The sequence below is a fragment of the Besnoitia besnoiti genome, chromosome X (assembly GCF_002563875.1).
Source record: "Besnoitia besnoiti strain Bb-Ger1 chromosome X, whole genome shotgun sequence".
Lineage (NCBI taxonomy): Eukaryota > Apicomplexa > Conoidasida > Eucoccidiorida > Sarcocystidae > Besnoitia > Besnoitia besnoiti.
The window spans coordinates 1,685,802-1,708,881 of NC_042365.1; the positions used below are offsets into that span (position 1 = coordinate 1,685,802).

At 55.0% G+C, this 23,080-nt stretch overlaps 7 protein-coding genes across 7 annotated transcripts; 3 read left to right on the forward strand and 4 right to left on the reverse strand.

Moving 5' to 3' along the window:
• Positions 1-373: 373 nt before the first annotated feature.
• On the forward strand, positions 374-4,070 carry BESB_017910 (SGS domain-containing protein; the record flags this gene model as incomplete). Its single annotated transcript, XM_029360506.1, has 9 exons — positions 374-661; positions 1,121-1,153; positions 1,588-1,643; positions 2,245-2,329; positions 2,557-2,626; positions 3,082-3,131; positions 3,367-3,492; positions 3,747-3,785; positions 4,011-4,070. The coding sequence occupies 9 exons, from the start codon at positions 374-376 to the stop codon at positions 4,068-4,070; spliced, it is 807 nt and encodes a 268-aa protein (XP_029216482.1).
• A 323-nt stretch (positions 4,071-4,393) lies between these two features.
• Positions 4,394-5,539, reverse strand: BESB_017920 (SAG-related sequence; the record flags this gene model as incomplete). The annotated part of the gene is made up of 1 exon (XM_029360507.1): positions 4,394-5,539. The coding sequence occupies one exon, from the start codon at positions 5,537-5,539 to the stop codon at positions 4,394-4,396; it is 1,146 nt and encodes a 381-aa protein (XP_029216483.1).
• Positions 5,540-7,998: 2,459 nt separating this feature from the next.
• Positions 7,999-9,138, reverse strand: BESB_017930 (SAG-related sequence; the record flags this gene model as incomplete). Its single annotated transcript, XM_029360508.1, has 1 exon — positions 7,999-9,138. The coding sequence occupies one exon, from the start codon at positions 9,136-9,138 to the stop codon at positions 7,999-8,001; it is 1,140 nt and encodes a 379-aa protein (XP_029216484.1).
• Positions 9,139-10,793: 1,655 nt separating this feature from the next.
• Positions 10,794-11,627, reverse strand: BESB_017940 (SAG-related sequence; the record flags this gene model as incomplete). Its single annotated transcript, XM_029360509.1, has 1 exon — positions 10,794-11,627. One exon carries the CDS (start codon positions 11,625-11,627, stop codon positions 10,794-10,796), a length of 834 nt encoding a protein of 277 aa, XP_029216485.1.
• Positions 11,628-13,860: 2,233 nt separating this feature from the next.
• On the reverse strand, positions 13,861-14,846 carry BESB_017950 (SAG-related sequence; the record flags this gene model as incomplete). Its single annotated transcript, XM_029360510.1, has 2 exons — positions 13,861-14,385; positions 14,454-14,846. The coding sequence occupies 2 exons, from the start codon at positions 14,844-14,846 to the stop codon at positions 13,861-13,863; spliced, it is 918 nt and encodes a 305-aa protein (XP_029216486.1).
• Positions 14,847-16,467: 1,621 nt separating this feature from the next.
• Positions 16,468-18,642, forward strand: BESB_017960 (EF hand domain-containing protein; the record flags this gene model as incomplete). The annotated part of the gene is made up of 6 exons (XM_029360511.1): positions 16,468-16,576; positions 17,070-17,150; positions 17,816-17,872; positions 18,062-18,114; positions 18,411-18,461; positions 18,619-18,642. The coding sequence occupies 6 exons, from the start codon at positions 16,468-16,470 to the stop codon at positions 18,640-18,642; spliced, it is 375 nt and encodes a 124-aa protein (XP_029216487.1).
• A 1,830-nt stretch (positions 18,643-20,472) lies between these two features.
• Positions 20,473-23,021, forward strand: BESB_017970 (Nicotinate-nucleotide adenylyltransferase; the record flags this gene model as incomplete). Its single annotated transcript, XM_029360512.1, has 5 exons — positions 20,473-20,564; positions 20,676-21,135; positions 21,479-21,612; positions 21,939-22,476; positions 22,944-23,021. The coding sequence occupies 5 exons, from the start codon at positions 20,473-20,475 to the stop codon at positions 23,019-23,021; spliced, it is 1,302 nt and encodes a 433-aa protein (XP_029216488.1).
• Between the last annotated feature and the right edge of the window lie 59 nt (positions 23,022-23,080).

Genomic DNA, 23,080 nt, shown 5'->3' on the forward strand with positions numbered 1-23,080 from the left:
GGCGCGCGGACACGGCAGTTGACGTCGATGCATGTGCCTCGGATGTGAATTTCGGCGTCGCATGCTTTGTCTCCGTCGTCCGTTAGCAGAGAGCCACATCTGCGGAGACACACCGAATCAAAACGGATTAGTCTTTTGACGCGTGTGTGGGAGTCCCGCCAGGACTAGGGAGTGATGTGGACTGATTGGCTGCCTTTCTTCCACTCAGATGCCACACATCTTCAACCTTCCTCCGTTAGATCCCGCAGGAACGCCCCACGGACGACGCGTGAATGAGAGGAGCTGAGAAGCTCGTCCTTCCACGCGTTCGTTGTTCGACACTTTCGCAAGCAGTTTCTCCAGCAGCAAAAGCCTCTGAGTGCAATTCCACGCCATGGCAGGTACTGAGGAAGGCACCGCGGGTACGTCTTCGCCGCCTGCTACTCAGCCGGCCAACGCAGCTGTGAAGGAGGCCGCCCACGACCTCGAAGAGTGGAAGCGCTTGAGGAGCCTCGCCAGCAGACCTAATGTTTTGGTGGCGATCGACGCACAAATCGCTCTGCTCGAAGCCCCGGACGCGAAGCCTGAGAAGGATGTCGGGGAAAAGCGAGCAGTGCCGCTAAAATCCGGAACGCCGCCGTTCTCGGCGACGGAGTCACACGGAGTCTCAAGTCTGAGCCAGGTGAAGCTTCTCGTGCGCGTTCGTGATTCTGTGTCATTGCAAGTCGCAGGACTGCGCGCGTTCTGAAGGGCGTTCTGGGGTTGGTGCTTTGCGAGCAGCCCACCGCTGTTGTCAGGCGGCCGCGCCGTCCCGCGCTTCAGCATTCAAACGCGTCAAAAATACAGGAGGGACATCCCCACGCATGCTCTATGTCAGGCCTGCCGCGAGGTTCTCACACGTAACACGCTGCCGGCAAGAGTGACACGTGCATTTAGCTGCGTGGCTCTGCCGCGCTGTGTGCGACCCCGTTCGCGCTTGCATCGGCGGCCGTGTGTCGCGCCACGCAGATCGCTGAGTCTGCAGGGCCGCCGTCCTCGCAGCGCGTGCATCGCGTGGAGATGACTAGGAGACGGTTTCCAGTCAGTGGAGTGCCAAACCCCGGTGCTGTCGCCTAACGTGTTGCCTGGTACGTTGCCGCAGCCGGTCAAGCTTGCCAACGCGCACACCTCTCAGGTACGCGAAAACTCACACTGAGGAAAGGCGGCACGACCTCGCTCCTCTCTGCGTTAGGGAATGATGGAAGACGTCCTCATCTCGGGGTCGCTGCCGAAAGGCGCATCTGCGTCGGCCCATGTCTCCGCCGGGACCTGCTGGCGGTGGCTTTGCCGAATCGCTCTGAGGCAGCTGTGCCTCACTGGATAGCGTCGGGGAGGCGACGGTCTTTGGGTCGCTTCGCGACTTCACAAGAGGAGATACCTCCGGACTGGAAGAGGGATAGGTTCATCATGGACACCCATGAGCGCGAGTCACCCCATCGTCGCGAGGGTGACGCGGGCATACAGAGCGACTTCATGCGGCGGCAAACTGGGCGGCAGCAGAGAAAAACGTGGCCTCTGTCCTTCTGCGCCGTCACCCGGCTATTTCGCGGCTCTGTTCTCCCTTCTCAGGTCCACTTCATTCCGCTCACTTCCTTTGCCTGGGACCAAACAGACCGCGCCGTCAAGTAGGCCGGACAAGCAACTGTGGGCGTATTCTTGCGGCACGTTTGGCGTGCGCAGTTTTCACGGAGAGAACGGAGCTCTCCGCCAATCTCCTGTGGGAACGCTGTGCCACTCTAGTCAGGAAAGCTGCGCTCGTTCATTCGTGGTGGTTCACACGTGGCGTGTTCCACTGGCGACGGCTGGGGGGGGGGGGGAGAGGGAAAGGGGAGAAGTGGGCAAGTGGGCTTCTTCTGTGCAGCAGCCAGTTCCGCAAACTGTTCTGGAGTGGTGGCTTCGGTCTCATTATTAGACAGAGCCGGAATGGCGACGCATTTGTGCTCTCGCATTTTTCACATCTGGTATGAGATCGTTTGCTCGCGATGCTGTCACACGCGCCGACAGCCGCAGGAGTACATTTGTCAGCAGAGGGATGAGCCCTGCAGGCGTGTCGTGTGGAAACGAATACAGCCATCCAAGCGAAGCGCCGCGAGCAGACGCGTCAGCGGAGCACCTCGTGCTAGAACACAGACAGCGTATGGGGGATAGTGCTCAACATGTTGTTCTGCGAGGTTCCTCGGTAACACGGGCGGACAGCGCTGTCTTCGTCTTCTGCGCTGCGCTCAGGGTCTACGTGAAACTTCAAGGAGTGCAGGATATTCCTAAGGACCAGGTCTCTGCCAAGTTCACTACTCAGACTATGGACCTGGAGGTAAGATTTGCACGGTTTAGCGGCGCTAGACCGCGGAAACGACCTGATGAGCAGGGAAACTCTTCCACAGTCAAGGCGGACTAGACAGGCTCAACGCCCCTTCCCCCCATATCCCCCCCCCCACCCGTGCTGTTAAAAGGGTATAGCTTAGTGGATAGAGCACTTCTTTCCAAAAAAAGGACGCTACGGTTTTTCGTCTGCGCTGTCGGACGCTCTTGTGCATGCAGGTGCGAGACTTGCACTCCAAGAACTACTCCCTCAGCTTCAAGCGTCTCAACCAGCCAATTGCACCAGAAGGTAGGCAGTTCGATACGCGACCTCGCCGGCAAGACTAAAGCGAGGCGTTCTTCTAGCAGGAACAGGTAGAGCCTCCTGCACAAGAGATTTGCCTTTGCAGAGGCATGCGGCTGAAGCAGCGGCCGTCTCAGTTGGCTGAAATTGAGGCCGATAAGGGGGCGTCTGTCGTAGTCAAGCATGGCTCTCGCATGGGCTAGCTTCTTTACACTCGCACCCTTCCTGAGGCTCCGCATGCTGATCAAGAACTGGAATGCTTAGAGACGACGAGGTGTAGTGGCAGCCTACGACGCGTGAAAGATTCCAACTTGCTACACTCGGCTGGACTCGGGATCGAGTGCAACCGAGGCGTCGGTGTGCGTGAGTCCGCGGGTTAAGACGGCCGACACAGACGAGGAAGTCATGCAGTGCCCCCAAGAGGCAACGTGTCGATATCGTGGCCTTCTGATCCTCAACAGGCTCCACGTTCCGCGTCAAGAAGGACATGGTCGTTGTCACATTGCAAAAGGTGAGTGTGCCAGTCGGGTTGCCTGTGCATGACAGTATGACCGTCCTGCTGAGGGCGTGGCAGACGGCAGCTTGTGTCTCGCGGGCGCCACGCGACGTCATCACGGATTGGGTTGCTGGCAGAGATCTGCGCATGCGCTTCACATCCTCTGTAAATATGGCTAGACGATGCTGTTTCATCGTTCTTTGGCAGCATGGTGAGCATCATTCCCTTTGATGTGCTGCGCGCTGTGTAGGCGAATGCCTTGTGGTGGGCGGATTTGTCGTTCAAGGAGAGAAAGTTCGCAGCTCCTCCAAAGATTGACGAAAACGCAGACCCGAGCGTTTCAATCATGTCTCTCATGAAGAATCTCTACGAAGAGGTAAGCGCGTTGCGGGTGAGGTGGAAGGTCGTGTTTTCGAGGGCCCCCCGATATGGTGGCTTGCTGTACCCGCGCCGGTGTCGCGTCTCGCGGAAAACACAAAGCCGTCAGGGTCAGCTGAGAAGCCTCGTGTGCCCCTGAAGAGGGCCTGCTCAGTGGCTAAACTACCGTGCTCTTCGCGATCTTACGGTCTGCATGATGCCGAACATGTTCCTCGCACTACCTTCATCTAACGTAGCTGCGTATGTCTGCAGGGTGACGACGAAATGAAGCGGACGATTGCGAAATCCTGGGTACGTTACACACAGCAACACGCGGACTCTGCGGCGCCGATCCTGTACCGCCGAAGCCGAGCGCCCGTTCCCCCTCGGCGAGGGGAACGGTGACACTCGCGCTACCGTCCCATGAAAGGAGACAGCACCTCAGAGACACGGCCGTTTTACCCGTGTGACCAAACGACTCTTCCTCCAGTCTGTTATGTAATGCTTTTTCGCCTTTTGTGATTCTCCTTTCCGCAGATGGAATCGCAACAACAGAAGGCCACTGGGAACTCGCCTTTCGGCGACATGCCCTTCTAGGCTGCTGAGTTCGGCAACGCACACGTTCACTCTTCTCCTCCTACCGTCGCTTCTGACGGGCTGCAAGGCGTCCGTTGTGACTCAGTCTTTCTGCCTCTCTGGATATCGCTCTAGCGGAATCAGCGGTGTTACGCACCTTTGGCGTGCTGGGCTGCGGACGCCGTTTCGTCTATGTGGTATTGCGGCTCCCACGCAGTGCGTTCCATTTTCCTCAAATGCCTTACTCGGGGTCATTCGTATAAAATGTTTTTCAAAAGCAGCGTTAGCCTCGACGCAGCGCAGGGACGTTGAACTACACACAGCATACCCCCTACGCTACCCCATCAACGCAAAGCGAAGGCGCGAGCCAGAGTAGACACGGCACTGCCAGCGCCCAAAATCATAGAGAATACAGCGAGCGTGCCTCTGGAGGAAGTCGAAGACGATACTAAATCAGTTCCCTTGATCGAGACATCGACGGTGCAGACACTCGACTCTTCTGCAGCTAGTATGTGCGGATTTGCGGGCTGGGTGAGTTTTCTGCATCCCACTCTAAGTGTCGCTTTCTCCCGCGGGAACCTCTCCGTGGGAATCGTCAGCGTGAAGCTTCCCTTGAAGTCATCGCGCTTCCACCACTTCTGCTCATACGTCGGAAGGATATCAGCATACCTGCCAGGGCACTCTGCGGCAGCATCTTCGTTTTCGCCGCCAAGGCAGTAAGACCGCTTATATGCTGTTGGCAGGATTTCGCCGTCTCCTCCGCAAACAAGCGTGAACGCATTCTGCGATGGCGTCAGCCTGACCTCGTGATGGGTTGGGTTGCTGTCCTCGCCGTACCCGCATGTGACGACTTGACCTGTTGTCACAGTTTGTTTCGCTGCGATGGTCACATCGAGTTGGCATTTCACGTGGCCTGTATCCTCCGTACTGTCCAAACACCCCACGGCGAATTTCCCGTCGACGTATGGGAAGTTGGCTGGCGGGATAGTCAGGATCTTGGGTTTTGCTGAGTCAGCACCCTCCGCGCTTGTTTGCCACTTCAAGTCTGCCGGAGCGTCGTGGAGAAGGGTAGTGACGTCAATGGATGAATCTGCGGATCCTCCGTTGCACTCGGTCAGCACCTCCGCTGTACAAACTTTTTGGCCAGCGAGATTATCTGGTGCGTAGATCAGGTCGCTTTTACACAGCAGTTGCAGTTGGTTTCTGTTTTGTGACAGGACGACCGTCACCGCCTTTGCATTGTTGTCCGAGGGAGAGCATGTGCACTGGATCCCATCCCCAACCTCTTCGCAGCCGGACGTGGTAGCAGCGGCAGCTGGGACTACCGAGCTGCTCGGAGTACATACAATGGCGGCACTGCATAAGCAAAAACCCACTAGCGCAGGTGCCCATCGGAAAGTTCGACGCGAATTCTGGCGCGTTCCCTTCTCACTGTCCGCGAGAGACGCGTGTGACGCTACGGCCCGTACAGCAGTGCACTGGTGAGCCATTTCTGTGGAGAGTGCGGCAGTTTGGCACGTCAACAATAGAACGAAAATATGTGCCCAGTGCACGACTGGGCGTGCCGACGACTGGGCATCTGAAGGCGAGATCCAGCTGCGGAACTGCCGACCACAGCGCGCCCTCGCAACACTCTGTGAATGACATCCGACTCCCGAAACCCGTTTCCCTCGTGCTGGCGAAAGAAGGTTTCGGGTTGCGGGCGGAAAACTTGGTTAAAAAGTGCACACGCCTGCATGTACGCTGCTGCAGAACTTCGTTTCGAGGCTTCGAATTCTGATAGCAAGGCTCGCAACTAAAAAAACTTGTACAGAGGCAGAAGAGTCAGTCCAGGTTGCTTTCTAACTGACCCTGAGCCGCCACGGGCTGTCCGGCCTCCCCCCCGCGCACCTTGCAATGGGCAGCGTATCTGCTGTGGGCTCGCCAGGAGCTGCAGTCGCCGCGGAGGGTACTCGTCTCGAAGTGTGTCCGAGGCCTCTGGAGGCGAGTTTTGCGAGTGAATCCCGAATCTATAGTCTCAAGTCTGTCACGAGCCGCAGACTGAAAACCTTGTTGCCATTTGGCGCGCTTCGCGCATGTAAGGGGCGCACATATGGAGGGATGTCGCCCAGAAGGCAGAGGACAAGTCATGTTCTACAGCGGGAGGAAGCTCTCTGAAAGGAGAGAACTGACGACAAAAACACGCAGGCTGGGTCCTTCCGTATCCTGGGGAACCTGGACAGTGGGAGCCGCTTTGCTAGCGCCGCGCTAGAGGCGGCTGGGCCTTGCATAGCTAGCGACCGGGAACTGTCATTGCGCTTAACAACTTCAAAAGCTGGCACCTGCTGCTCCGGACCGGATACGCCCCCGTGAGAATCCCCACTTCATGCTTCGAAACTCGAATATCGTTCACACGAAGCACCCGCGATGCAGCGGTTTGTGCTATGCCCAGGATGAAATGAAGAAAGGCCGGTCTGCGACAGGACAGTCTGATATGCAGGGGGCCTCTCTGACGTCAAAACAAAAAATGCCTGCGAGAGAAGACAGAAGCGTGTGCGAATCTGGATCTCTGAAGCATAGGCCAACCATCACGGAAGAGCTAATATCGTAAGTCGCTTCTGGTGAAGACAGCACTGCCGGCATTTTGTCGAGGACACGGCCAGATTATCTACTACCGATTTTCTGCTCTTCTCTTCGACAGCACAGGGACGACACCGTTCCGAGACGAGTTCGCGTCGTTTTATGAGGCACCTGTGTGAAAGGCGGCAAACGATGATCATTCACTGTTTCAAGGTTGGGATACCAGCGATGCACCGAGGACGACCGCGCCCGCATGAAGTTGAGAAGCTGCTGCCACACCAGTTTGTAAACACAATCATGTTCCTTGTGTAATTTAAACATGTTCGTCTAGACCTCGATAGGACGGTACCAAGGAGCCAGAATGTGCGAATCGAGGAAAGGCATCAGAAGTAGGCTGATCGCCGCAGAACCGCCAGGAGTTGAGAGGCATTTTCGCCGGGCGCTGCTTCCACCTCTTCAGCCCTTGCGCTTCGCCTTCATCGCTACACACTGGTTTCCGAATAAATTGACCGGACAGCGGACACCTCGGGGAGAGCGACGACTAACAGGAATCCTCCATGGCGAATCGCCCCTCGTCCCTCTCCTGCCGCCCTCGGCATGTGGTATCTCAGTATCCTGCTCGACTGTTTCCGAGTTCCCTCTCTAACCTATCTTTCGTCTACTTCTTTTTGGACCGACTGGTTATACCAGACAGAGATAACGAATGAATGAGTAGTGCCTCTCGCTTCCCCACTCGACTCCCGAGAATGACAAGTCTTGTCAGCATCGCACTTTGCCTCAATGCCAGCTGTAGCCCGGATGGGCGAGAAACGTGAGAGGCAAACAGTACAACCCAGCTTGTTTGAACGACTCCACTTGGCAGGCGCCAGAGGCGGAGAAACAGAAAACATGAGATAGGAGGGGCGCCGAATACCTAGCATTGCTATGAGCAGTTCTCCATAACGGCCTTGGCCAGTAACGTTTTGTGTGACGAATGAAGTTTAGCCAGACAGAGGCAACAAACTGCTCCGTACACCGGTGAGTATGCGCTCAATCGCAACGCAGCACAAACTCTGGCGCAGCAGAGCAAGAGGTACCCGCCGAAGTTCTCTCCCCTAGTGGCTAACCCCCCTCAGGGTTAAGCGAGACTGAGGCGAAGGCAAGTGGCGAGGAACGACAGCCCTCTCGGTATATTCATGAGCCCCGAGAATCGCTACTGAGAGACCGAAGCTCTCGCCAAATGCTGTCCCCCCCCCCCCCCCCCCCCCTCTCTCTCAACACCCTGTACCGCTCGAGGCAAACGACACACTTTAAGCTTACCGGCACCCAACAAAGAAGCACCTGTGCTGTGCAGTCTTATCCAACATGCACATCAAACCAGCAGTCGTGAGGTACCCACCTGGGGTGCCCCTCACAATGAATCAACCCATAAAGCAGTTATAGTCACTGTCCCTGAGAGGGCAGCTGTCAGACCTGTGAACGCCAACGACGATGCACTCGCTACTCCGCTGCCCTCAATGGTCACGTCAACGCTGCAAACACTGGGACTCAGCGCAGACTCAGGCTCAATGCGCTCTGACGTCGACGTCTTGGCCTTCCCGCAGCCCACCATGATCGTCGCACTCTCCTTCGGAAACTTGTCGGTTGGAATTGTTAGTGTAAACGAGTTCTTGCTGTTTCCAGCCTTCCACCACGTCTCTTCGTAGCCGGGCAGGACATCAGCGTAGCTGCCCGAGCACTTCGCTTCTGCGTCTGTTTTTTCGCCGATGATGCAGTAGGTCTGCGTGTGCAGCGTGGGAAGGACTTCTCCTTGATCGCCACAGGTGAGCGTGAAGGCGTTGTGTGAGGGCGTTATTGTGATCTGTTGATGTGATTGGTTGCTGGCTTGGCCGTAGGCGCATGTGACAGTTTGTTCGTGTTTTGTCGTTTTCCTCGCCGCGACTGTCACGTTCACTTGGCATTTCGATGAGGTGTCCCTTGAATGTGATGAACATCCTACAACGAAGAATTCGTCGTCATACGGGAAGCTGGTTTGAGGTATTGTCAGGACCTTAGGAGACCCTTCACCTGCCTTGCTCTCGGTTTTCCACTCCATATCCTTCGGGTTCCCGTGAAGTACTGTGGCTATGTCTATGTAGCCGGTGCCCTGATCGGTCAGACATTGGGTCAGTTTGTCTGCATCAGCTGGACACACCTGAGATTTGGACAGGCCGGCCGGTACATACTGCAAGGGGTCACTGCAGAGAAGTTGCAGCTCGTTTTTGGTTTGTGAGAGAGTTACTGGCAACGGCTTGTTGTTCATGTCGTTGGCGGCGCACGAGCACAGGGCCCGCTTGTTCACATCCGTACACGTAGACGCCGTGCTCTCACCTACATCTCCTCGTACCCAAACAGGGGCGTAGTACGCCAGTGCAGGCATTACTGCGATGAAGGCCAAGAACGCTTGTCCGACTCGAGAGGTTCGAGACGACTTCGAGACCACCCGGCGCACCGAAGGCCCGGCGCGCACCGGGGGCACCCTCGCGCGGGAAACAACCAACTCAGGAGCCATGGTTTGCCACATGACGAGAGGCAAAAAAGAAGTCGCGCGTGTACCATGCAGTAGCAGATTCATCAGTATTTTAGGGAGTGTCCGAGGCTGCGGTGTCGTCCACGATGCAGGCCACAGCGCGCCCTCGGAAACTGCAACGACCGCATGAGGCATGCGCGCCAGTCCGCGATGGACACCGCGACCCAGGAGGATGCGAAGGGACTAATTCAGAGAGCGTTGCTATCTTCGTGCACGCGAAACAGACAAGTCCCTGTGAGCCACATAGATAGGACCCTTGGAGAAGCATCTGCGAGTTGGATTTGTCATTTTGCATGGTGTTGACCCTCCGCCCCGCCCCCTTCCTCGCCGCCCGGAAGTTGCCCATTTCACTGTAGGGCCAGGTGCAGCACAGATGTGGTGGCCTTCCAACCAGCTGCACGAGGCATGTCTTGTGAAGTTGGACGGGCTCCACTGCATCGGAAAGGGTACTTTTCAATGAGATTCGCAATTCTTTCTATCCTTTACCACTGCGAGGATTCTACTCTTTGTGCGTTTTCGTCATTACTTTGGGCGCAGGGGATGAGCTGGAACGACCGACCATTAGCCAGCCGTTCACTCTGCGGATTGCTCCAGAAACTGTAGTGACCCGAGTGTCAGCGTGTAGCCACTGCTTTCTCTCCTGCCTCTGACGGCACTGCCAAATTGCAGCTGTAGTGAACCCGCCGGGCCGGCCGAATTATCAACGAGTTCCCGCAGGGTGGCGTCATTTTCATAGTGTAACCGTGGACGGTGTCGCTAGTGTGTGCGCGCTACAGCCGGCTGCGGCATGAAAGTGGGCTATCTCGCCCTTTTTTGTTCGACACTAGCTCATCCTTTATAGACTCCTGCAGCTAGCCAGAAGTATTCGCATATGCTGCCGTAGAAAGCTGTATGCCGTGAGAAGGCACCGGTCGCACTCTTCCTCTCCCGCTAGGCTGTCTATCACGTTATTCTGATGCCCTCGTCAGTTCGTGGGGTTTCAAGGGGAATGTAGGAGCGGGTACTACCGTCTTCCTTTTGTGTGCCGCGCAGTATAATCAACTGGGGAACGGGTGGGGAGGGGAGGGGGTGTGCGACAAAACCACGTAGCTGAGTAGTTTACCGCTTGAGGACATCGTGAGTCTGCGCGTGGAAAAGCGCATCACCGTGCTTCAACTGCGGTTCCGCCCCACTTTTGTGCACCCGTCCTGCTCCTTCGGCATCTGCATTTCTGTACTCACAATCCAGCGAACCGCCGGCAGCGCTATAAACAGAGTCCAGAGCCCGGCGACAGCATTTCTCGTATGGCACGGTAGATTCGAGAATTGCCAGCGCCGTAACAGACGTGATGCGTTTTGTGGCGGAGCGGGACGCCTTCGCGTAAGTAACGCTAGACCGTCCCGTCCACCTGTATGGGAGCCTCATATCAAGTAGCAAGACGTGGATGGTACATATGAGCGTGTCGGACGATGAGTCTAATCGAAATTCAGAAAAAACCGTCCAGGACAAGTCAGTTCGAGTTCCAGACTTGTAATCGTCAATGTGCCCGGTGCAGAGGTCCAAGTCAACAACACACAGCAAACGAACACCAGTACAAAGGCGATTAAAATCGGCACAGTTTTGAATCTCTGGCTTGGGGAGTACCTCCGGTTGCATTTTCACCAGCCGTGAATCATTGGGGTAGATATGATACTGGCTCCCAAGACTTTAGCAACCGCACTCGTTATTCTTGTCGAAAAGGCCAAAGATGAACTGACCTCTCCCGTGCCCTCAATGGTCACGTCAACGCTGCAAACACTGGGACTCAGCGCAGACTCAGGCTCACTGCGCTCTGCTGTCGATGTCGTGGCCTTCCCGCAGCCCACCATGATCGTCGCACTCTCCTTCGGAAACTTGTCGGTTGGAATTGTTAGTGTAAACGAGTTCTTGCTGTTTCCAGCCTTCCACCACGTCTCTTCGTAGCCGGGCAGGACATCAGCGTAGCTGCCCGAGCACTTCGCTTCTGCGTCTGTTTTTTCGCCGATGATGCAGTAGGTCTGCGTGTGCAGCGTGGGAAGGACTTCTCCTTGATCGCCACAGGTGAGCGTGAAGGCGTTGTGTGAGGGCGTTATTGTGATCTGTTGATGTGATTGGTTGCTGGCTTGGCCGTAGGCGCATCTGACAGTTTGCTCGTGCTTTTTCGTTGGTCTGGCTGCGATGGTGACCCCTACCTGGCACTTCGTCGTGTGGCCCGCTTGGTTCACGCAACCAACGACAAATTTTTGGTCGGTAAATGGGAAATTTTCTTCGGGGATAGCCAGAACTTTAGGGACGTTCGGTTCCTTCACCTTTTGAACGTCCTTCCACGCCACGCCTTCCGGCGTCCCAAAGAGGAGCTCGGTAGCGTCAATACCCCCATTTCCCGTCTTGCATTCTTCCCACTTCTCCGCAGGACAAACTTTGCATCCAGCCAGCCCTTGAGGTGCGTAAGTGAGATTTTTCTCGCACAACATCCGCACCTGATTTACGTTTTCTGTGAGGGTTATGTCTTTTCGCTGGTCATTGCGTTCCCCCACTGCAGGACAGGTGCAGTTGATTTCATTGCTCACCTCTTCACAGTTTAAGTTTGTGTCTAGGGATGCTTGGGCGTTTACTGCAGAAAGTGATGCAGAACACAACATAACCGCAGCAGTAGCTGAAAACAGCATGACTTGTAGGGTCACTCGGCAAACCGGGGACGGTTTGCAGTGGATTCCTCGCCCTCGTGCGAGGAGGGGCGCGCCGTGATAGCGTGGATCCCGTTTGATTAGGGAAAGCGAAAACATGGTGTGACAAGCGTGTATTGCGTCGGAACCCAAGGCGTAGCCCTGCTTCTGTGGCTGGAAAAGAGTGTAAGTTGGCCATCAAGACAGAGACCAGATAGACACGCCTGTCGCCTTCGAAAGGACAGTCGCTCTGGCCAATCACAAGAGGCGCTGTACCAGGAGAAGCACGGTATCTCGGGCTTGACTGAACAGTTACTAATGCAGGCCTCTTGGTCACACGAAGAACATGCTCACGCTTGCATCTGGGTATCTATTTCCAATTTCGAACGGCTAGTAGTTTCCACGAGGGCACCTGGAAATACTGTTCGGTAAGCGTTGTCGAAAAGCGCCGTGCCGTTGCGGGTTCGGGATTGCAAGTTACCCAGCGGGTAGCCGGGTTTGCTGAAAACCCGTCCGCGCAACGGGGGGGCCAGGAGCACGAACAGGCACCGCTACCGAAATGGCACGAAACGCTTCTTCTGATTGTCTCACGCGTTGCTACTCTGGGCGGTGTTTCACAAGCCCAGATACTCCGTGCCACATTCTTCCGAGCCCCATAATAGAATGCGTGCAACCTGCCAGCAGGGGGGAGGTATCACCATCGTGTGAGGCACGCCGGCATTTGTGGACCTCCGCGGCTTCTATGACGCAGCCCCCAGGAACGAGTTAAGAGCAACACGCACGAAGATGGATAGCCTCCACGGGGAATCTTGCCTTCGAAATATATAGGAATCGAAATCCCTGCTTCTCCTGCGTGCAGCCTGAACGATCGCAGCTGGTGGCAGTGGGTACACGATACACCATAAGGCAGATGCTTGCAGCACTTGACGAATCATCCCCAACATGGCTCAGCCCGTCGCAGCTGACTCCTGCATCTGAGCTACGATGAATTCGAGCCGGGTTCCCCGATATGCTGACGTGTCAGCCATGGTTACTTCCACGCATAGGTTACATACACGTTCAAGGGCGCGGGCAGTTCGGTTGTGCTGCAGCATGATGTTAGAATACGATTCCACATGAAAAAGTGTGTTCGAGAAGCTAAGACTTGAGCGCATGAACTGATGTACAACTCAGTCGAGCCTCCGCTCTTGTGTTTTGTCCCGCCTTGCTGCCCCTTCCCTTTCCCTCTGTCCTCGCATACTTGAAACTTGAAAGTGTCTGCTGACGTGAACTCGCTTCTTGGTGACCGGAAGGTGCGCCACACTATCTGTATTTCACTCCCGTGCAGGGGACATTTCGGTCAGCAATCTTCGCTCTCTGCCTCATTTTAAGCTGTCGATCCTTTCGCGTTTGATCTCACACGTAGACGGGAGGCCCCCTGTGACGGCCTTCCCAGCTCTACGAGGGAACCACTCAAGCGAACGCAAGGGAAAAACTCCAGCGGTACAAGAATATCGTTTCCTAACATCGCGAAGTGGCTCGTGCTTGGATGTGCAGTGGGTGCTCGTTGTTCGCGGCATGGGGTGTTCCTGTGGCATTTCAATGGAGCGGGCCGGAGGGTAAACATGCATAGTGCAGAGAAGATGCCTGATAACGTCATCGTGCTGATACCACGCTGTTGGATGAGGGATGCAAGTTGGAGTGGCGACAAGCAAGGCGTGCAATGGTAAGCAAGCCGTCAATCTAGGGAACGTGGGAGAAGTACGCGGAGCATCGGGCCGAATTATCATGGCTATGACTAGCATTGTGAACTCTTTAAGCGTGCGTATCAAATAGTGGATCGCCTGGAAGAATGTGTCTGCAGAAGCGTTATCCGTTCACCGCAATAATGCAGCAAATGGAGCAAGTAATTTAGCGTGCGTAGTCCGCCGGACGACGAATCTGCCTGGAGTTCTGGTTGCTTCGAAGAAGAGGTAGGAAGTGCCACCAGAAATCAGCACGCTTGCTCCGCTGCCACGTCTCTCATGACGATGCGCTTCGCGAAAACCAGACCGCGTCATACTCAAATAGCGCGAACCAACAAGGCAGTTAACCCGCTTGCTCCGACTGCTGACAGCACTGTAGTAAGATTTCTCGGCAGCGCCGACGATAGAATCGATGATCCGGTGCCCTCAATGGTCACGTCAACGCTGCAAACACTGGGACTCAGCGCAGACTCAGGCTCAATGCGCTCTGCTGTCGATGTCGTGGCCTTCCCGCAGCCCACCATGATCGTCGCACTCTCCTTCGGAAACTTGTCGGTTGGAATTGTTAGTGTAAACGAGTTCTTGCTGTTTCCAGCCTTCCACCACGTCTCTTCGTAGCCGGGCAGGACATCAGCGTAGCTGCCCGAGCACTTCGCTTCTGCGTCTGTTTTTTCGCCGATGATGCAGTAGGTCTGCGTGTGCAGCGTGGGAAGGACTTCTCCTTGGTCGCCACAGGTGAGCGTGAAGGCGTTGTGTGAGGGCGTTATTGTGATCTGTTGATGTGGTGGTTGCTGACTTGACCGTAGGCGCATGTGACTGTCTGCCCAGTCGTGTTCGTTGATCTGGCGGAAATCGTGACATTCACACGGCACTTCTCTTGTGTACCTGCGGTTTTTTGTACGCAGCCTACCACGAAATTTTGGTCCACGAACGGAAGATTTGCTTCTGGGACATTCAGAGTCTTGAGAACCTCTTCGTCGCTCGCTTCTGCTGGAGCCCATTTGACGTTTTGTGGATTCCCGTACAGAAGAGTAGTGAAGTTGACGCTTTCGGAGTCACTCGTTTTCAAGCAGCTGGTCAGCTTGGCTGGGTCAGTTGAGCGCACCTTAGACTGGGACAGACTAGCTGGAGCACCCTGCAGGTTTTTTCTGCATAGCATTTGCAACTCGTTTCTTGTTTTAGAGAGAGTTATGGCCAAGGCGCCTGTGTTGGTGTCGTCGGCACCGCACGTGCACTTGTATGCTTTCCCGCTTTCTTCACAGGTGGACGGCTTCTTTCCAGCAGAAGCCCCTGCAAAGAACATTGACCGGTAGCTCGCAAGCGTGAAAACTATGGCAAACCCAACTGCTACCGTTTTCCGGGCCCTACACGAACGGCACGGTGTCTGAAGAGCCTGCCTTTCAAATGATGGAAAGACGGCCCGCCGCGGGTCTATCCGACGCATGGTGAGTCGGTATTGATCGCAGAGAATTGATCGCAGGATAATGGCAATATAGCAATGAACTGTCTAGTGTACGTGAGTGGTTGATCAGTTCCTCTGACTCCATGTGTTGACGTCAGGTGCTGTTGCATGATCTCGGAAGTTCTAGGATGCGCTCTGGAACAAGGTCCGGCAGCGGTCACTCGGAGAACGCGAAACAGCGAGGTGAGAATCTGCGCGCACTTTAAAAAGGAGCTGGGAGCCAGTGAGGCAACATAGCTGTCTCGCCTTAAAAGAGTTAGGTCGAGCTGAGACGATCCTGTATAACTGTGACTTAAAGTAAAGATACGGTTGTGGCACTTCTGGGACTAGTGTTTGCCTGAAGAGTATGCCCCCAACGACTACGACTACCAACCGGGATCGCTTGTGGGAGCCGCAAAAGCGCGCTCGTCAGAACTGACTCGCTTCTTGTTGACTCTCTGGCAGGCCTATCCAACTCATGCAGACACTGACTCTGCACCTCTGTTGGGTGCTTGATGGCACAAGCACTCGGAGTCAGTACCCCCCTAAAGACCTAGACGCGGGGGCAGGGGGGGGGGTCTCGCTTTGTTGGCAATCGGAGATGACTTACCCATATGATCTGCAGTTCGTCCTCCCTGCCTCTTCTGTTGTCTACGACTGCTGTGGGTAACGGGGTAGCAGAGTTTCCATACCCCTATCGTCGCCCAGCCTCAGTCCTATCAGCACAGGACAGGAGCATAATAACTACGGACCTGAGAACACGCTTGAGTGAGTGCAAATCAGCAGCAAATTAGGAGAAAAGGCAGGTATAGGGAGGCGCATGCGGGCGAGCCTTCTGGGTGAAAGGTCTTATGCGCCTCAAGCGTTTGAGTCCTCATCAGCAGTTCCTCGCCGTGTGGATCATTGTTTCGTAAGATGGTAAGCACTGAGCAGTGCAGATAAGCGCTAATGTCCCACTGTTACTAATGCGTTGGCTTGGGGACCGGGAAAGCTTGTCGTGCGTTGCGGACTGGTCGGTACCGCAGGACACTGGGGACGGTCAGTCACATGTTGAGGGACTCGCCACTCTGAGGCGAGCCAAAAATTAGCCAGGCCACAAATGATTGAGGTATCATAAAATCTGTGATGTATTGTGAACAAGAAAGGGCGACTTCACAAGTAGCCAAAGAAGGGGAAAACATATAGGGAGGATTGCACTTTGAGGGGCCCCACATCGGGCTTTCACAGTGTAATGGGGAGACGAGTTTAGCTGACGTGCCAATAACCCCGAAGCGACACGTCTTTGCTGTCGACTACAGCCCACTGACAGGCGGGAGCTGAGGTCGATGAACCGGTAAGTCATGCCACGGTGCTCCATGACCGAGCGACCTTCTGCCGTCAGCTCTCTGTTTTTCTCGAGAAAGGGTCAGGACACAAGCCAAGCGCAGCCTCGCACAGAAGAGGTGAGACGGCTCTTTCTTTCTGTCGTGGCTCGCGTGGAGCAATGGTGCTGGACGCCGCCTTCCTGGACAGATGCCGGCAGGCATTCCAGGCTCTAGACTCTGGTCATCAGGGTGCTCTCGGCCGCGTTGAAATGAGGGAGTTGCTGGAAAGTAAGATGCGCCATCAGGAAGCTGATACTACGTGTATGCATTGCACTTTTAATCTCTTTGACGAGGGGTGTCGTGGCGGTGCGTCCCAGATGCTTCCCCCATTAAAACAACATCCGGCAGGGTGGGTGGGAGGTCCGGGAGGGGGGGGCCTGAGGCAGAAGGACTCGCCGCCGAGCCGAATGTAAAAGCGATGGGTTTGAAAAGGACGAATCATACAGACACCATCGTTAAGTAGACGATTTCACGTTTCGTCCGTCGGAGAAACTGAGCCGCTGAACTTCAGGGGTTTCTGCAGCCTTACTACGTCTTCAGCGATGCGTATACACGAAGGTGAATAAGCTGTTTCACAGTTTATCACGACAAGGGATACACAAGACGGCCGTACAGGAAAAGTACTATTAGACCGTATTCCACCCTGAGAGCCTGCTCAACGGCATTGACTGCTTCCCTGAATACGGACAGCGTGGGGTGTGTTGGTGTACTCACCTGACAGCGATCTTGGAGAAACCCCCAAGTGACGATATCTTTTTTCGTCTCATGGCGGAGATCGAGGAAGACTGCTCTGGCCAGATAGGTGAGTAGTAGCCACCGTCAGGCTCTTCTCCTCGGCGATATCTCTCCGCTGAACTCCTCCCCTTGAGCACTCTCATCTGCAAACACGTCTGGCAGGACCGTTGTTGAGTGTTAGATGAGCATGGACTTCTGCAGGGTGCCTCAGAAAAGTCCGGTCCGGATCCCGTCATCTGCGTGAAACAGAGTCTTTCGTTCACGGTAGAATTCGACATCAGAAAAAGTCCTCGCTTTCGGAACTAGTCACTGATTTAGACTTGACAAGACCGTACCGCATTGAAGCAAAAGCGAAAACAGTTGCCTCCTAATCCCTCGACGTCTCATCCGGGCAATCACTGAACCACAGTAGGTGCCTTCCGTGCAGCGAGGATGGCAGTTTCGCGGGCAAAATGACTTTTTTAGCGCAACGCCGGATGGCCAAAGGTACTCGGCTGAATCTTAGCGAGCTGTTACAGTCATGAGTCGTCTGCACGGCTTACAGATTTCGCGGAGTTCATCAGGGCGTTCGAGAAACATCACAGTGATAGCGCGCAAGCAGATGACGAACAGGATACAAGTGAGAACGCATACGCACGGGGGGATCCCTAAAAACTAAACCCGTCCCCCCGAAGAATGTCCGCCTGTTCAGGAAAGAGTTACTCTATCTATTATGCGCTTCTTCCTCCTCAGTAGATGCATGGACCGCGCTCGGAGGTGCCCGCGACAAGTCAGGGGAGCTGGATACGAGTGAGCTGCACACCTCCTAAACCGCGGGCACAAGCGTTATTTCGCCTTTCCGAAACAAAGGCTGGGCTCGTATGCAGTCTAGCTGACACACGATAGAAAGCCATCGCCACGACGAGTACAGTACGATGTCTGCCCTGATGCTTGCCCACTGCAGATTTTGCTAGCGGTGTGCTTGATATCACTTCCCAGAGAGACTAATCAAGATTGTCAAAGACGACTTCCAAATGACCATTGATATTGGAGTAAGCAGGCCCAAAGCCCGGCGTTTGTGAGCAAAGATAGCTGATTCTCCACTCCACGTTGTGCGGAGTATCACATGGCCAGCCGACGTACGCCGCTAGCGCTGAACAACAAAGGCGTCTCTTTTGTATTCGGTTGATCGCTGCAGTTTTGAAACACGCCTGCTCACCACTGAGATTACATGCGCAGATCCACCATGCACTCAGACGCGCCCCCCTGTTCTGGGGCTCCTACGTGCTTTTGAGTCACCCCCGTAACGCCCGTAGACGAGACCCACGTTCCCCGCTGCTGCGTATAGCAATTTATTGATCAACTGGATATCAACAAAGATGGCCGCATCGACTACAAGGTAAGGAGGGTGCTGCAGCTGCAGAGTTTAATCTGGGGGCTGGTTCAGCTGTGAATCCGCCAGGCAGCTCCTAATGCATAACCAATTGTTCTAGTGAGCGTCGATTGTTGAACGCGCAGTATTCCGTCATTTGCATTTCTTGTCGCTATTCGCGCAGGAATTTGCGGAACTCTTTAAATAAGGACAGCGTGCGACCTAAAAGTTCACGACACACAAGGATACTGGTTTTTGTGCACGAGGGCGACTGATCCGCCTCACGCCACGGCTTACAGCGTCACCGTAGCCAGCTGCCAGCTGAGGTTTCCTTCCGAGTCTGCCCCTGACAAGCTTGCACTTTCGTGTTCTCGCGTTAAATGGGAGAAAGTGAATAACACCTTGAGCATTTGATCATAACAAAGTGACAGAAACAGCCAGACGGACCGAACAAGGGATGTGTGAAGACCAGAAAAGACGTAAGGTGGAGGAGGAACTGCACGAGGGAAGGACAAGGGGTGACCGCGGTTATGCATCTGAAGGGACTACGGCAGTGGGGAAGACCTCAACATACTTGGAACTGAAAGGAAGGAGGCTCCAGAGCGATAACAGAAGAACGCTTCAGTTGGGATTGTCCCCCGACATTGTTATACCATTGCATCTGAATCTCGAGAACAACGCGTGACGCTTAAGGCGACAACATCATACCATGTGGCGGTACGGCCTTTCGGAAACATCCGTGGTGTGCTGACCTTGAAGGCTCCAAACTAGAGCGCTTCGTCACATCCTCACAATCCTTCCGCAAGGCGCAAATGTGCTGTGCGCTGCATCCGCCTTCTAGGAAAATGCGGCCTCGTATCTGCCACGCCGGAGAACACGGCCCTGCGAGACACTCCAAAACAAGACATTGCCACTACACCTGGAGAGCATCCCGCGGCTGTGTAGATCTAAGGCAAACAGAAACTCTCACGGAAAATGCACGACCGTTGAGTAAGACACAGTGTCACTGGCCTTCCGTTTTTCGTAGAGAGGAAGGCAGAGAGAGATAGAGCACGGAGGAATTGGACGTGAGGGCTCACGTTGCATGCGACAACGCAACAAAACACAACTGCATGCATCGGCGCTGTGCGTTCTAGGAACTGGAAATTTCTCCCCACTAGGCTCCCGACAGCCTCCGAAATTGCTTGCGGTTCCACAAATGCTGCTTAAAGCTCCGCTCCCGTCCTCTGCTTCTTTCCCTTGTTGTGCTGTTGTCGCTGCGTGGTCCGCTAGTTGCAAAGAGCATGCCTACCGCCTCGTTGGGCTCGTTTTAGCGTGTGCGCGTGCATGTCTAAGACCGTCAGGAGAGACATTTCACCAGTGATCTCCATTTTCTTTGCCTTTTCTGTGCTCCTTCGTAATATGTCGATTCCGCTGAGTGCCTCTGTGCAACCGCATTGCTCGATATCCCTCTCTATCGCCACGCGCACTCGCATGCGTGAGTCCCTCGTAAGCTTTCCGAGCTAGCGAGCTTTCTTAGACGACCAGAACTCGTTTCACTCCTCAACAAAAGTGGCAGCCTGACTGAGTTTAACCAGCGTTTTCCTTCAGCGCTCTCCCTTCTGGTGTTTTTTCGCTTGTATCACTGAGTACACTGACACTGCCTGTCAGTTTCTTCATCCGCAGGCAACCGCTACACCAGAGTCGCGCGGATACCAACGCAACGACAGGAACTGCGGCTCTGTTGTTGCCGTATCTTACACATTCTGTCTGACCCAGTCGGCTGGAAGCAATACAATGAAGAAAAAACGGTAAGGGCTGCGGCGGAAATGAATCGCCAGAATGTGTGTCCAGTGCTCCATGCCCTAGGCACGCACCCGTCCGTCGCGGCGTCTTGGTGTCCGCCGCTTCTTTGGCTGTCTGTACGCATGTGCTTCCAAAGTTTCATTAACTGACAGTGGATATGTCAGTGTACATCTCGGAATACCCGTGAAAGCGCGCCCTCCTTCTCCCCCGCATGAGAGCGCTTGCCGTTTGATTCGCGTGTCTATCAGCCAAGATGTTGATCAACAGATCAAGTATTCTGATGATCGAATACGATTTAGATTTGCTCCTTTGCTTATTCTATATCCGAAGCGTGTTTTGGAGCAGGTGCGAAATGTATGCCTGCATAACCGGGACCTGCCTCCGTAATCCATCGTGTCTGCACTTTACCTTTTCCTCTGTGCCTCGTGTTCCCACTCTTTGTTCTTGCTCATGCAGCGTTTGCTACTTTGGAGGCAGCTTTGACCCGCCGACGTATGGGCACATGCTGAGCGCTGCTGGGGCGGTGGACTCTGGCGCAGCGGACGAAGTGTGGCTAAGCCCCTGCGGCGGGGACCCTGCGCCGTTGAACGAATTCGGCGCTCCTACAGAAAACTCCCTGAACCATGCGGAAGTCCCGCAGAACTCAGCCGGAGCCAGAGACGTCTGTGCACGCGAAAACCGAGAGACTGGCGGGCACGTGTCAGGGGAGGGCCCGGATCTATGTGGGATGCGTCCAGGGTTTACAGACCCGCCGGCCGCAGAGGGCGAACGACCCAGCGCGGGAAGTTCGCATTCCGCATTCAAAGTGAGACCCGACAAGGTCTTAAAAACCCCCGCCGCGCTGCGACTCGAAATGACGCGCTTCGCGGTTGCTCACTTCTTCGGTTCCGGAGAGCAACGAAGATGCCCCGTCCGGGTGAGATTTCAAGCAGTCTTCTGGAGGGGCAGATGGGGAGGGGGGGGGGGGCGGTTGGGGAAGCAGGCCGGCAGATCTCATCTCTATGTCTTCAGGCAGTCACGCGCGGCTCAAGTATCTGCGGCCAACGTTCCCTTGTGAATCAGTGTAGCTGTGTGCACGCATCAACCCCTAGATTTTTCACATAGGCTTTCGACTCACGCCTTGAGGTACGCTCCTGCCTCGACAAGAGGACGCACTGGAGCGTCTTCTGTTATTATCAAAAAGGCCATTCGCCCAGATTATTTTCAATTTTTCACGCCCAGTCATGTACACCTTTCTTGGGCTGGCGGGGGCGCGACAGGTCCTCGAGTGGGAGGCGCTGACGGCGGGCTACACTCCGACGTTCAAGGTTCTGAAGAGGCTAGAAGCAGAGCATCCAGACTGCGAGTTTTCTATCCTAATCGGCGAAGATATTCTCCCAAACCTCTCCAAGTGGTAGGCGATGCCAGGCAATCGACCGACGCTAAAATGCGTTTTCACTCGTACGAGGGCCGGTCTGTGTGCAGCAACCCGGCGTAGCTTTCTAGCGCACATGTTCTCCCCCTCAGGCATTTCAGGTCTCCACTAACTTTCCTTCTTGCTCGCGCGCTTGTAGGCATTTGAGCGTCAGCCTCGTGTAAATATACACGCTTACATTTATAGCGCACTGATGTGCTGCGGCGAAGGGCGACTTGGAGCACCCTGCTAACGGCAGATGAGCCTTTTCCAGGCAGACTGGGTCTCGCATTTTCGTGCCTTTCTCTGTTGCTATTCACCTTCAGGTACAACGCTCCTGGTTTGATTGCGGAGTACGCGTTTCTGATTCTTCCAAGGAGTTCTTCAGCACATCACATGCCCCTCCTCTTCTCATCGGGTACATGCACGTCTGAGAAGGCTTCAGCGGCCGCGCAAAATTTGCGCCAGCTTGCTGACTCGCCTGCAAGGGGGTCCACGACTCCGCAGGAGGCTCCTGCTGACGCGCCGCGTGACTCTGTAACTTCTTCGTGCCTGGTGAGTGCAGCGCCGCCCTCCGCCAGCGCAGCGTCGCTAGACGAGTCTCCACAGCCCTCGTCAAACACTGTGGAGGCCTGTCAGCGTGGCGAGGGACGGGAATGCCGATGTTTAGCATGCACCAGCTCAGCGGCTGCCGCAGCTGAGGCGAAGCTCCAAGCCGACATCGAATGCGCGTTGAAGCGACTCAAGCGAGCTGACTACGTCGACCAGCTGTGTATGCAGCGGGGCCGGCCCTATTTCCCGTGGCCTGCCTCTTCAAGCTACGTTAGACAGCTGCTTAGCACGCGACGTGAGCGCCCGACAGCGGTAAGCGCGACGCAGAAATCTCGCCGTCCAGCGAGTGCAGAGCTGCCAGTGTGACCGTGAAGACGGGAACCGCGCAGGCGTCACTGCGAATACAGCTTTGCGCGTTTCGGTAGACTGAGGCACCGGCGGTTGCACGCGACGTTGTGCATGCGCATGCCCTAGCGCGTAACCCATAGGGAAAGCAAAGCTTCAGCTCCAGGACCCCTGGGATCGTGACACCCCAGCAAATCCACCAAACTGTGCGTATAAATCTCCCACGTATTGTTGCCTAAAGCTTAACTCCCAACTGCAACTCTCAGCTGTTCCTTCTGCCTAGTTCCGCGTATATGTATGTATATATATAAATAAAGGGTGTAGGGTATACGTGTATATATGTGTATATATTACTGATGGATTTGTGGTAGACGGTGTATTCCGGAGGCCGAATGCAGAAATCGTGTGCTACACTTTGTTGTGCGTGTCCTCAGCTGATTCACTGCAGTGCGCTTATTGCGCCAGCAGTGTGTGCTTTTATCGAGCGCCACGGCCTTTACGCGCCTCAGTGACGCGCTTGTCGCGCAGCCTGCCGTTGGATACGGGCCAGACCGGGTGCGTCCGTGACTGA